This window comes from Ornithodoros turicata, chromosome 2 (assembly GCF_037126465.1).
Source record: "Ornithodoros turicata isolate Travis chromosome 2, ASM3712646v1, whole genome shotgun sequence".
NCBI classification, from domain to species: domain Eukaryota; kingdom Metazoa; phylum Arthropoda; class Arachnida; order Ixodida; family Argasidae; genus Ornithodoros; species Ornithodoros turicata.
In genome coordinates, this window is record NC_088202.1 from 98896369 (window position 1) to 98911194 (window position 14826).

At 47.0% G+C, this 14826-nt stretch overlaps 1 protein-coding gene across 2 annotated transcripts in view; it reads right to left on the reverse strand.

The window, feature by feature from the left end:
- Positions 1-2073: 2073 nt before the first annotated feature.
- Positions 2074-14826, reverse strand: part of LOC135385830 (metabotropic glycine receptor-like) — a 167124-nt gene continuing 154371 nt past the window's right edge. For both annotated transcript variants that reach the window (XM_064615366.1, XM_064615365.1), the window contains exons 8-12: positions 10817-10958; positions 9318-9423; positions 7208-7384; positions 6510-6854; positions 2074-2695 (exon numbers count right to left, since the gene is read on the reverse strand). In XM_064615366.1, coding sequence (XP_064471436.1) covers positions 6516-6854; positions 7208-7384; positions 9318-9423; positions 10817-10958 — 764 coding nt within the window. In that variant the 3' untranslated portion in view covers positions 2074-2695; positions 6510-6515. The remainder of the gene's footprint in view (positions 2696-6509; positions 6855-7207; positions 7385-9317; positions 9424-10816; positions 10959-14826) is intronic.

Below are 14826 nucleotides of genomic sequence, written 5' to 3' on the forward strand. Positions count from 1 at the left end.
CGCTGCGCTTTCAATATAACAGCCTCCACGAGAAAACAGTGTATAACACAGAGAGAAGGAAAGCACACGTGCCGTATGCTTCCTCCCTGGTATCCTAGTATCGCTTTCCTTCTCTCTGGCTTGCGCTGGATGCAAAAGCGCTGTGTTGGCTGGAAAACGGTGTGTACAAGAATACTACTTCGTTTTCTCTTCTATTCCATCTTTCTCAATGCAGGTTGTCACCTGTCGGCCAAGCTAGCACAAGTCTGCACTGTATCGAGACAGGCATGGTCTCAGTGATGTGGACTGCTCGAGGCGTTTAGAGGGAGGCAGTTGACGTATGGTAGTTGACGAATCCATGCCGCACTATTCTGATTGACAGTAAGAGATGATACAGTTACTTTCTTTCCTATCTTTTTCCTCTACTGCGCTTTCCTGGAATACTGTTTTTTCATAGCAAGACCCATCAGATCATGTACTTTATACGACAGTGACGTCGTTATTACCGAGACTGCCTAATATGACGTAACGCTTCTTGGAGGGGACAGCGCGTCCTTGGCCAACTTCGTAGAGGACTTTGACAATACTTGCCTCAGACCGTCTGAGGGAAACGCCGAGAAAGCACCCAGACAGCAGAGCCTGTGCCGAGATTCGAACCAGGTTCACCTCCAACTTTGCTTTCATGGAAGCAACATGTTCCTGCCTTGTTTTCCTGTCTGCTTCCTATTTGTTTCGTAAGGGGGCTCGTGGAAGGTACTGGTTTTCTATTGCACGTCTAATGGACAGGATCCGGCTGCTTCGTTGCCTGGAACTGCAACTGCATGGACGGTCATCCTCTGCAAGACCTCTCCATGACCATGTAGGCTTGTGTTGATCACGCCATTCCCACTGTAGTTAAACGCTCATGAAGACAACATGAAAGAAGCATACTGTCAGCGGATGCGTACCACGATGCAAACACTTAGCTCCGATAAAACAATAGAATGAACAGTGATTTCGTTGAGCGAATTTCTTCTACTTTTCCGTTGCACTGTCAGCAGCACACACACAATTCAGGCTATCAGTGTAGGAGAGTTGCTACCATACACCGTCGCCCTTGCTTTAACAGGTTGCCCGCATCGTTAAAGGAGATCTGACACTTTGAGAGATGTGGTCCATTACATCATGCACGCATTATATTGCACTCCAGAGTACCGAGGAAAAGAATTATCGTTCTACGTGCCGTACTTGGCGAGACACAACCCGTCGAACACACGCCCGCAAGTAAAGCACAGACGTCAGAAACCTCAGAGCTGCCATTGGTCGCCGTAAACACGTGACCTCTCTCGCGCTACCTCACTGGCGGCGACGCGTGCTGTGATGTCAGAGCCCGCTGAGTTTCGGTATTCGCGGTGATAATTTTCCACACTTCTGTTACCTGTAAAACATGGAATGCGGGTTCACATCGGTGCAAAGAACCGTATTTCACGTTTACGTAACTAAGATAACCTGGGATGACGTGTCGTAACCCCTTTAAATTCATGTCTTCGGGGGGTTGGTTCACGATTACGGTGGACTGACTGGCGTACGGCGCTTAGGCAATGCTGGATAGAAAATCTTCCGTGTCATTGAGCTCTATAGGGTTAATTCTGACGTATATTTAGTGTTAGATGAACATGTGTGATATCTGCCCATAGAAAACGCTCATCTACAGTGTAGTGGCGCGAAGAAGCTGAGATTGCTATGATGCTCGCGCTTCTCGCCCATGACTGAATACTAGCTCCCTAGCTAGTATTCAAGCACACTACTTGTGTTATTCCAAGACACTATCGTGCATGCTGAGGTAACTTCGGTTACGGTACGGTTACGGTTCGAGAATAAAAATTCGGTTCCAAGCGGTTTCCGGCTTCTGCTTCTGTTCCGGCTTCAGTCCCTGCTACGAAGATGTCGATAAATAATGATTCGTTAACAGGCAGTTTTAGTGCCGAGTCCGCAATGACTCTGTGTACGCGAGGAAATAGCGAGTGCAGAATCAGTATGCGCCGAACGTCGTTTTGCGTATGGCGAGTAAACTGAGTGCACACGCTACTTTCTTATGTTCGCAAGCCGATTACGTACGCTACAACTAAAACTCTCTTTTATTATGAACATCCTTTAGCGTGACGCTGTGGACGATTCCACAAATATTTACGTCCGCAGGTGAAAGCCTCACACAGACATGATGACGTCGCGCAGACTCAACTTCAAAACAAATATTTTTATAACTTCAATGAATAGCATACGCTTTTACAGGTCCAGCAAGTATGACAACAAACACATAACTTGAACTGTATGTAACTACAGATGTATAGCTCAACGTCGGCTATCTATTGCATATGAATGGTAGACACGCCTGGCAGCAACGTAGCGGCGGCGATAAACAGCAGATAGAGCCCGCGCACATTTTGTTCATGTCTGCCGTACGGGTCAGCCTCCTCCCGTTCGCCCTTGTTCTGCTGTGTATGTACATGACATGTGAATTTTTAACGACTGATGGGTGTATAGTTTGTAGAAAATACTCTAAGACTTGCTCCCTTCGAGGACAAAAGAAACCTAAAAATAGAGTAGATAGAGGCCTATCAATCCACCGTTGGTGTAGCCAGCTCTTATTGGGGTGCAGCCCGCGGTGCGTGAAGGGGCAAGTCTCTGCGCTCGTTCTGTGGTCCTGGAGTTTGGCACGCCCCGTTGGTCCTCCGGCCTGCAGATTGCACAAAGGTGAACACAGGGTTAGAAGCTCAACAACGCAACAGGCAATGCTAGAATACATTTCCCGTTTTGAGTACGACCGTGGTACATTATGGAACGTACCGGGACTCACCATCGGCGCAAGACTTACTGGAGGTTGCAGTCTTTATTTTGTTCGCAGTACGCAGCAGTATCCAACCTAGTACTCTGACACTGCGCATTTTATACAGTGGTGCACGATGCACTGGTAAAGGGATACAGCTTTCGGCTGCAATGTGTCTCGGCAACCGCAGTGACGATGTAGCAGGCCAAACACACGCGTAAGTCTCAGCAAGATTTCACTGACCCATGCAAGAAAAGTATGTCATTTTCTTTGCGAGACAGTGCAGTTAGAATCAGACGGAAAGAAGGTCAAAGCATCGACACCGATGACGCCAAGTATTCTGACGTACAGAGTGCCCGCGTGAACTATGGACATGGTTTTATAAAATACGTATAGTGAAATGCCTCCCTTTCTTTCTTTTTTTTTGGCGATACGTGTATATTCTAGGTCAAATGTGCCACCTTACGGCCGCACAGGAAACCCCCTGGTGTGTTGCCTTCATCCAATTTGACTAATTAACTTTTTTCATTACGAACGATATAATTTTGGCCCAATGCCGACATAGTTCCTCTTGGTTTGCTGACGACGCTCTGGTTTTCAGAAAAATGATCGAGCCAATAGAGCGCGAGGAACGGCAACACACAAAAAGGAATATACATATGTTATCATTGCATCGAACTTCCCTATGATAATCAAAATCTCATTAGTCAAAATTAATGGGGAAAGCGCCCCAAGAGGTTGCTACTACGGTCGTAAGGTACGCTGACACCATGCAGAGAGATGCCCAGAACACTAGAAACTGTCATGACAGCTCTGCTTCCGCTTCCAACTCAACATCCACTCCAGGCAAACATTCTCGTACAAGATTGCTACTGGAACCCTACCCGTGTGCTGAACTTGTGGGACGGCACAAAACACGAAACACGTGAACACGGAATAAGGTATCACGCGCGCTAATCGTCACGCCTGTCAGAAAACCTTGGTGAGAGCCCATAATGCACCCCAAGCAGCACGCCAATATTGGTCCCATATGGGCTGCCAAGATAGCCAATATTGAACCAATATGAGGAGTGCCACCAGGCTCCACATTGGACCAATATGAGCTGCCCATATTGGCAAGCCCATTTTGCGCCAATATTGCCAATATTTCTGTGATAACGCCAACGGGGAGTCCGTGTAATAATAAAGCATTATCCGGTTTGATAAGCACCACTGATATTATTTCTCTCTTCTTTATACTTTTTCCTTTCGGCAGATCTCATTGATCCATGTTGCATAGAATTACAAAAAACAACACCGCATCACCGCAAAAACGAAGAACGGGTGCTACGCCCGTCTTGCTGAAGGACACAGGCAGTCCGACAGAACTGCCAATGCCAAACGTCCCTCATTGGGATCACAACAGTCGATGAACCAAAAATTTCCAACCCGCTCCGAGAGTACAAAGGAGCGAAACACTTTCGCGACGGTGACACACATACGCCTCAGCAATTCGCACTGCTTGCAGTAACTTGAAAGAACCTAACTTTTCAGAAGAGCCATCCCTTTCTATCAAGCATTGTGTTTTTTACTTGACTTGCCGCAATTCCATTATCATTAGAGGAACCAGCGACATTTTTGCCCGTATGAAACGTCCGATCCGACTGTCGCGCATGCGCATTAGTTTTAGGACGCGTGGCATTGGCATCGCGAAGCAAGATGGCGGCTGATTCCAGAATGTGGAAAGTTGAGTTGTCGAGTTCTAGCGAATGTTGCAATGGGATTGCCACGTATGTGGACTGTTTCGAACAATGTGTATCATCTGCAAGAAGTTGTTGGATGTAATGACGCATTGAATTGGGTATTTCACACGCTTCAACGTCCAATCTTGCCGTGCTGCTTCGGCATTTGTGCAACACGGGTACGTACAATTTTCTGTACTTTCAGTCAATATGGGGTGTACACGGGCAATATGGGGCCCATATTGCCAGGATTTTCCCAATATTGGCTCAGTTTTAGCCAATATGGGAAAAATCTTGGCGAAACGGGTCCCATATTGGACCCGTATCGCAATGACCAGCCAATATGGGCCCAATATCGTGTGCTGCTTGGGACGCCACAGCATTGTTCAGCCCTTCTCAGCTGTCCATTATCAAGTTGTATTACTGTCACATCGTTTGTTAAGGTCATTGTTGCAGAATCTTTATTTCGAAATTTGTACGGGTGTCTGGCTGTCTACTAATGAACCTCTACCGAAGAAACATCACTGTGACGTAATCATGACGTTGGTAAGCATAGCAAACCCGAAACAGCTCGGACGGAGAACACTGCCGTTTCACAAAGCCGTATTCCTTCACGAAGGTCAAGGGTCGCTTCATTGTATTAGTATTACACACACATCATGTCACGTTTTTAGTCGCTTTGGTATCTTCATTCGCGTTCCCGGTTCACCGCGGAAAGAAAAGAAGACTCCACCCAAGGGTTGGCTGCAACGTCTGGAAAGTCAACGTCGTAATCCTGTGGGGAATGTGGTTTCTTAGTACGACTTAGTTCGCGGTTGCTTTGTATAGACCATAGAGACACCACGCGCACTCCGAGAGAAACTCTTGCCCTTCAGGCTCCTGAAGAAGGAAAAGCCCGGTAGCCGTCTTCAGAAAGTGCTAACGAAAAGATAGGGTTACCAGTAGAATGGAGCAGAACAAGGGCATACAACTAATAATATGCAAGGAATTACATAAAAACCCTACAATATAAAAAAATATATGTAAACGTGGCTTTCTTGTGACTTATTGGTTTTTTGCTATAGTAGTTCCAGTCTACCAAGTTGGTGGCGCTGTTGTACCCTCTAACGTCATTTGTTTGTAAGCAGGGGGAGGTCTATTTAGCCGTACTGGATTAGGCAGTCCAGAATATAACTTCTCCACTATCCAATTCTTTTTTTTTTTTGTTCCTGAAGAAATGTTCGTCATTTTACACTTCGCATGAGCGCGTAGTAAGCAAAGCTACCGATACAGCAAGTGCGCGCCACATAGGAAATATAGGAAATAGTTTTCAAGACAAGAACATATGTGCTGAAGTAATCTTTTAAATCACTCAGTGCTTTCACACATCAAGCGTTATGGGACAGCTGGTCGAACCAGTGCGACCTACGTTTCCATTTTTTTCTTTCTATTTCTAATCTGATCGAACCTAACGAGTTTTTAAGGAACAATAGACGACAACCGTATACTGGTGCAAGCCGCTAGCTGAAACAAACGACAGTACTGACTCCTCACCACTGACAGACAGTCTCAAGTTCTACAGTTTTGAGAATTGACAACGACAGAACAAAACACCTATCAAGAGAATCAGCTCCTGGCCACGTTCTTACGATAGTGTGTTCCGCCTTAGAGGGGTCCTTAGTTAGCAATGCTCATCTTGGTATTGTAGCAAGGGGCGCCAGATCCTACACTCTTAAAAATGAACTTCACCGCATAGCCCGCTCCTAGCCAACCATTATCTTGAATGATATCGTTATCCGCCCTGATTTGCTGAAAACGGGAGGTGTACACCTTTTCTGTGACAATTATGAACAGCATAAGTGTCACAAAAAGGCGTACGCCTCCCGTTTTCAACAAATCAGGGCAGATAACGATATCATTCGAGATAATGGTTGGCTAGGAGCTTGCTATGCGGTGAAGTTCATTTTTAAGAGTGTAGTCTAGCACAAATGCTAAGCATGTGGTAAATGATGAACAAGGCGTACTTCCGCTCAGTTCCTTCTGGAAGGGGTGACAGGTGTGGAGGGCGTGTCGTCCGTGGTGGCGACACAAACAGCCCTTGTGTAGCCAGAGACACTTGTGACTGAGGGTCCGTCGGGTACAGGCCCTGCCTCTCCGCTGGCTGTGGAGTCTTCAGGCGTCTTGGACACCTCGGTCACCTCCTGCTCGTGGTGGTGCTGTTGCTTGTGCTTATGGTGGAAGGGCTGGAGCGAGAACCGCCGGTGGGTCACCTTCCTCCCGCCTCTCCGCTTCGAGATGTGCGGGTTATCTTTCCGCATGGTCTTGTTGCGGAGGACCTGTAGTTGGGTGTATACCCGCCGAAGCTCCGCCTGCAAGAAAATCGTTGTGTCGATTTTAGGACCAAGCTTTCAACACAGCTTTGTTCATTCTTCTGTCACGATACATGTCCTTATTAGCCTTTTCCTCCCTAACTGGTAATACTTCGAAGAAATTTTGCGCACACGCACAAACGCATTTAATTCGTTGATACAACCTGTTGATACAACGAATGAACATCAAGCATGTTCAAACGGGACGGGTTTTGTCCGAATAGATCGCTATCTCGGTATCGTCTTCCAGGTCATAGTCATACCCAATCACATTCTTTCTAACGAAGTGTAAAGTTACGGATAGGGTTTGAATAAATCTCATTAGTCAAGCAAGATATGACAGGACAACATACTCTTATATCCTCCGGATCCATATCTGCCAGGTTGATATCCGCGATGTCCACCTCTCCGTTGGAGAGAACGGCTTCGTGGAGCTTCAGGTTCTCGGGATGAGGATCAGGGTCGTACGACGAGAAGTGGCGGCTGCGGTGCTCTGTTGAGAGGTTGGGAGGACGGTGGTGGTACCAGAGCTAGAAAAAATAGGATGCTCTGATCGTCCGCTTCAATGTGCGATGAGTTTTATGCATCCTATATTTGAAGGTAATGTGACGAAGGATCCGTTGACGCACTGGAGATGTGTTAGGGGCTCGACTTTCAGACTTGCCTGAAGTGATACTTTATAGTATGGTATGTATGCTGCTGGGGTGGCACCGATTACCAAAGGGTTAGTACACTCTAAAAACTGAACTCTACCGCATAGCACGCTCTGCGCCAACCATTGCCACGAATGATAGGTTTATCGCTTCTGATTCGGAGAGAGAGGGGGCGAGGTTTTAGAGTGTATGGATAAAGTGCGCGGGTGGCGTCTCTCTCGCTTCCTTGACAACCAATTACAGAGTGCACGTGTTAAGCAAAAGGAGTACAGATCACGGGACGTCGTTGTTGTCAATCGGATTTTGCTCATATGTTGCAGATATATTTATACATGCGTTATGTACTCACGCACAGATATCAACAATTCTGAAGAGAGTTTTCGTTTATTTTCTTCATCATAGAACTGCCAATAGGAGCTTGAAAAATAAACCCCCGATGAGAACAATTCCAGGGTAAGTGCTACAGACAAAATTCAAACAGACAAATTATTTCGAAACGCAGAGGAAAAATTCCTTTTGAAGTAAGTGTGACGTATTAGACAGATTCTTGCGGTCTTTTACAAGTCTTGACGGCCGCTTCTGCAGTCAAGGTTACGATTGCAGGTTCACTTATTACACATAACTATATATAGCACACATGTTTTCATTAGCGCGCTAATATTTTCGCCTTTCAAAAACTATCTAGAGGCTTTCCGCGTCGAACTGCAATGGGGGAAAGGCGTGACATTTCATCACCTCATCCGGTACATAAAACCTACAGAAATTATAGACAAAGATCACTGGTAACCACAAACGATGTACACATAATCTGAGGTGACCGCCGATAATATCGACATGCATCGGTACCCGCACTGTGCCCGCGCTTCTAGCGTCCGCAACAGCAACGCTTGAAACAGCGCAAAACAACAAAAACCTCAACAACAACAACAACAACAAAATTCGCATCCCCACGAACATTGAGTATAACTGTACACACCGGATAATCAGATTCGTAGAAGAAAACCTACGCAATGAAAATATTACCCGACAAACGCGTTTACGTGTGAGCGTACAAACACTTTAGGAATATTGTTATCCACACCTATTCAATAATAGCAGTTAGCTGTGCAGCAGCTCAACAGACACACGCCGTTCCGGATTGACTAACTACTCTAGACTAGAGCACTGCACGGGACGCATTCTTAGGCCCGAGTCCGACCTTCCTTGTATTTTCCCCGGCCGGGCTCGGCACAACGGTTCCATACCTGGCCCGGGCACGACCAAAGCCCGAAGAATTTCTAGGTTTCCCGGCTCAGACCCAGACCAAGCCCCTCGAAATTTGTAGGCTACCCGGCCCTGCCCTGTGTAGCAGGCTGTAAGCCGATCTCTCTGGCCCACATCTAGTAAACGCATACGACACAAACAAACAAAAGTTGACCGTGGCTAACTAACTGCGGGGTAACACAGGCTCGCGACCGACCTAGGTACGGCAGTCTGCGTCCCGGCACGTGCCCGCGGGCCCGACAGGGCTCGGGCTTTCGGGTAAGCCAGAGACCGTGCAGTGCTCTTCTCTAGACTGCGGCTGTACCTTGGGAACGTCGGCAGAGACATCGATGCTTAGTTGCGGATATTGACGAGCATACATGATTTGAAAACCTTCTATTTCCTTACGAAGATCAGGATGTTTCTCGAATACCCGCGCGGATTCGCGGATATAAATAGTCTCACCCACGCACACCTTCACACACAAGAGTAACTACATATTACGTGCGCGCTTTCGTTGCACAGGAAGCAAAAAAAGAAGAAGAAACCTGCGTTTTGTGTTACTCACTTTCGGAGCAAATAGTAAGAAGAGGATGACGGTCACCGTGCAATGACAACGTATGAAGTAGAGCAAGAAAACATGGTCTGGCTCCAAGACAGCACTCATGGCATGCCTGCGAAAAATACAGCGATCAGTACACATAACTTCCAAGTACAAGGCTCCAGAACAGGAGCTCTACAGTATGAAAAAGTGGACGTTAAAGTAGGGCATTCCATCACTTTTCTAAACGGACGCCTCCTATTCATTGCACCGCGCCAGAGGGGTGTGCCCTTCGCACCTCGCGCGGACGCTAATAGAACATGCGTGCTTTTGACGCCTCGAAGAGCCTTATTTCATGTGCCAGACATTTTATTTGACAGGAAGAGAGTGAATATATCGATTGAAAGGCCGTTCCGTATTTCAACAGCCTTTGTGGGCCGCGTAGAAGCAAACAAACAAGCCGGCGGTGTAGAGTGCCGGCCGCATTCATTCAATATCGCACGCAATTGTGCAAACACGCGCTGAAACGTTTATTTGTTCAGGCGCAAGGTGTCGAACTGACATACACAAAAGTCATAAAAAGGGCGGTGCAGTAATAACGGAGGGTACAAGGCCAGTTATGACATCATGAATACGACATGGAAACCGATTTTGGGCTCCTGAACCGCAACTATGAAATTATGAAAGATCAAAGTCACTGAAAAGGTTAGCCAGCTGTAGGACTCGAACTCACATCTTCTGGATTGCCGGTCCAGTTCTTTCATGTTCTTTCATACGAAATTATCCCAGCAAAATACACGGCATAGCTGATGTCTCGCAGTATAGGGCTGACTCCTCGTAAGGCAGCAGTAGAGTCACTAAATAAGCTACGCTTCAGAGTATCGACACTGAGGCAAAAGGGCGAGTTGGAGCCGCCATCTTGTTTCCGTTTGGTCCCCCTCCACCTTTACATCGGCAGTAGAAACATACGAGGATGGAGTTCGGCTGTGGAACAGGACGACACTTCGAAGAGCGCCCCATGGATGGCGCTGGAGGTCAAACGGACACAACGTGGCGGCTCCAACTCGCCCTTTTGCTTCAGTGTTGATACTGTGAAGCACAGTTTGTTTAGTGACTCTAGGCAGCAACAGTGTGATTACTTGCGCGTGACTCGACTACCGCGCAAGCCTACAACTGTAAATAAATACTGACTTGCCCGACTTCGCTAATGTCGACCGGACCTTTCAGTCGCACCTCCACCAGGTTGTCCGCTCGAAATATAAACATGATGTCAACTGTTCTAACCAGTTCATACCGCAACGAGCTTAATCTAGTAACCTGATAACTTTGGTATTATGAATGTACATATTCATAATACGACTGAACAATAATGAGTGCATGCGGGTCAGCAAAATTGTGCACCTGTCCACACGACACCTTCGACAAAACTTCGCAACATGCTTCGGCAGAAGCCTTGCACTGATTAGAGTTTCTGTTTTTTTCTGTTTTTTTTCTTTGAGTTGGGAATCTGTACTGAAAGCACTTACCGTATTATGTACATGCTAAGCGAGAACAGAGCTTCGATGTAAACAGAGCAGCAAAGCGTCCACTTTTCTGTGTAGCACTCAACTTTGGCGTTACGTATGCAGTAGGCCAAATAGATTCCGAGAAGCAGAAACAACACTTCCCCTGCAAAGGAGAGAAAAGTAATGTGCAAACTGCTTCGGGTAGCGTTAGACAAGTTCTAACACTAGGCCCCAAGTTATATCCGATAAACATAAAAAGAAAGAAGAACCCTGCAAATTTGAGGAATGTGAACCTCCATTCTATGCTTTACAGCACAGTGCATAGGAAATTGGCATGAAGGATATCGAAACTCATGCGACTATGACATCATGGCAAGCATCTTTAAGGCTCATTCACACATGCGTTTCAAAAGGCGGCGCCGTCTCAGCTTTCGCGGCGCGACCGAGAGGAGCCTGTCACACATAGCCGATCCGACAGCCTGCAAACGCGTTTCGTTGTTGTTGCTACGTCAAGATTGTACCTACACTTTCACTGTTCGTCCAAGTTTGCTTTGTGAAGCATTTCTACTTGCATCTTCAATCGTCAGAACGACAGACGTGACACATATAATACAGATGCAGAGAAGGAACGGCAGAAGAAGCGAGACGCATGTTTATCAGCCGCCGACCAAGACATATGGTCACGTTCAATACGTCTTTATTTTATGATTGCGTGGTTCGTGTGAATTCACAGCTCGTCGTTGACTGCTGCAACAGACAACTTTTGGTGACAATGAATTCGCTTACACGGCAGCATATACACACAAGATCTCCGCGCGGTATAGCTGTTGTGCTGGGAGGCCCGCCGGCGCTAGAGTTAGTAAATAAGCTACGCGTAGCTGATTTAGTGACTCTAGCCGGTGCCAAAGGAAGCCACCTCGGCCCCTACGCGAGCGCTCCGATTGGCCAGATGAAAAGCGTTCGCGTTTCTGCCCTCCGAAGCTGCAGCACGGAGTGGTTCTCGAAAAGCGTTTGGAAACGCCTCGCGTGTCAGAGGGCGCAGCGCCGCCTCAAGAAACGCATGTGTGAATGAGCCTTCACACTCATTGCACACTCACTGCAGCTCATTCACACATGCGTTTCTTGAGGCTGCGCCGCGCCCTCTGAGACGCGAGGGACGGACACGAGGCGTTTCCAGGCGCTTTTCGAGAACCGCTTCCGCTGCAGGAAGCCTGCAGCGCAGGGTTTAATGCAGCCTGGGTTTAATGCTCTGAGTTCCTGGAAGCAGTGCTGTTCCACAAACGTTTTTTCATCCAGTCAGTCGGACCGCTCGGAGGGGTGAAAGTGTCTTCCTTTTGGCGCCGGCGGGCCTCCCGATACCGCTCTGCAATCTTCTGTGTGTGCGTGTGTGCTGCTACCGTATGAGTAAACTCGTTGTCACCAATAGTTGTTTGTGCTCTGGGCGGTCAATAGTGAGCTGGGAATTTGCGCAAACCAAAGAATCGACGAAAATAAATGTGACTTGTGTGTGACCGTGTGTTGGTCGTAAACATGTGTCTCGCTTCTTCTGCCGTTCCTTCTCTGCATCTCTGTTATAGTGTGTCACGTCTGTCGTCGCAACGATTGATAATGACAACAGAAATGCTTCACAATAATGGTAAAATAGATAACATGCTTCACAATGAAAATTTGGAGGAAGAGCGATTAAAGTGTCGGTACGATCTTGACAACAATATTAAGGAAGCGCGTTTGTAGGCTGGCGGCTCGGCTACGTGTGACAGTCCCCGCCACTTTTTGAAACGCATGTGTGAATGAGGCCTTAAGGCGGCCGCGGGAGATATCATGTGCTTAGGATAACAAATAGGAATTGTCGCCAGAGATCGACTTGCAGGTGAGTTTCCAAGTGTCTGTGTCTCCCTAGCCACGACATGTACAAAAATATATTCTTTTCGGTGCTCTGGGGTGCAGTACAATGAAAGCACGATGCAATGAATCACATGTACCACAGTGTCACAAGTCCTTTATGAGGTGGAGCCCCTGAAACGTCTGACTTATGATGTCATATGATTACCATGACAATATTTCTCCCCATTCAATCCCATGCCGCGAATGTGAGTATGGAGCAACACTTGACACTGAAGGGCTGGGATAGCGCAAGTTCAGCTCAAAGGAGGCGGGAGGGGGGGGGGGGTGATCGGCGATAGACAGCCTGCTATCGATCGCCGCGGGGAATTTTCCCAAGTACTTCGGTGGAGCCGTCAACCCGCAGTGACTCGGATCTCAATAGAAACTGCGCGTTTTGCAGCATCTTGGCGTGTATTGTATTGATTGACTGATGATAGCTATACGATGCAAAACAATCATGATGTGAATATGGAATGACACTCCCTTCCCCTCCCCTGGCGGCAACAAATGACGCACAGGATCGAAGTTTTGCATCTAACAATGAATCAAGCGGTCCATATAACAGCGCTGACTTCTCTCCTGTGGTATCGTCAATTGCAACACATACAGGGTGTTTCAAGTGAAGTGATAGTCGCCGGAGGATTGTGGAACTTTCGGCAATTATCTTCTGGAAAGTTGCGCCGCCATTTAGGAAGGCTTTGGACAATTTTTAATTGAGATAGTTGTTTTTTTTTCAATCGAACTTTGAAAATTGTCAAGCCAAGCTCACTTTTTTTACAGAAATATGAAGTCCTCCACGGGTAACCGCAGACCCCAACAGAAACTATGTATAGTATAGCAACAGAAGTAGTAGAAAAAAATTTGTGAAAGTGCTGCTTTATTTCCCCCCCCCCCCCCCCCCTAGCCGCTTGATTGCCACATAAAAGCGCTCGCGAAAGGTGCGTCGATAGAGGGAAGTGTTCCCGCCTCTTGTTTTACCTTTCTTTCCCCCGCTTTGACCTTGATGCTGGTGACGACCGTCTTATCACAAAGAACTCACGAGATAGGTCCCTGTTTCGATCACATTTGCCAGTCACAAACAAAAATGAATTTATCTGGGAAGCTACATTCGATAAAAATGCTGTTCGCCGAACCAAGGTCAAAGCGCTAAAATAAGCAAAACGAAAGAAGGCGGGGACACTTCCTCCTATCGCCGCACCTTTCGCGTGCGCTTTTTTTGCGACCACCAAGCAGGCGGGGCTAAAGCAGCACTTTTACAATTTTTTTTCGACTATTTCTGCTGCTATACTATGCATAGTTTTTGTTGGGTCTGTGGTTATCCGTGGAGGACTTCATATTTATTTAAAAAAAGTGTGGATGGCTTGGCAATTTTCAGAGCCCGATTGAAAAAAAAATTCCCTGAATTAAAAATTGTCCAAAGCCTTCCTAAATCGCGGCGAAAGCTTCCAGCAGGTAATTGCCGAAAGTCCCACAATCCTCCGGCGAGCACGTCGCCAGTTAGAAATTTTTATCACGTTAAGTGAAACACCCTGTACAGATTTCACGCAATTTTCGCCACTTCATGAGGAATGCGTTTCACTTCAGGCTTCGAGCACTCGTACAAAAGTACCGTAATTTTCGGGGTATAACACGCGTGTTACCACCACCCCCGTGTGCCAACCAGGCGGATAAACACGAAATTGACAGGCAGATAGCTGATCCAAGAGCGCATTGGTACACTGCTCCAAGCAAGAAATATGTAAACTGAAACCAATTAATTATTCGAAAAAATCACTAACTATCGACGCTTTTTTTCTTCCTTGGAGTATTTTTTGCGTAAGACAGAGGTTCCGCAAGCGTCCGAAGTAAAATTTAAAAGGTAGGATGTTGATTTCATTATTGAGCGTATGCAAATGAACCGCTCACTACTCAGTTCATGGCCGATGATGTCCCAACGATCTTTGCCAAAAAGAAAGTTCTTCGATGCATGGTGCCACCTGTTTACGAATTACTCAGCCGGGGGACCCTCGTGAAACACCCGGTATAACCCGGTATAACACGCAGGGTGATGGCACCGGCGTTCCCGAGGGCATGCAACTGACCTTAATCCTTGAATTCTGACTGATTGATTTTACACTATAAGGCTGCGTCCCGAACAAAACGTACGC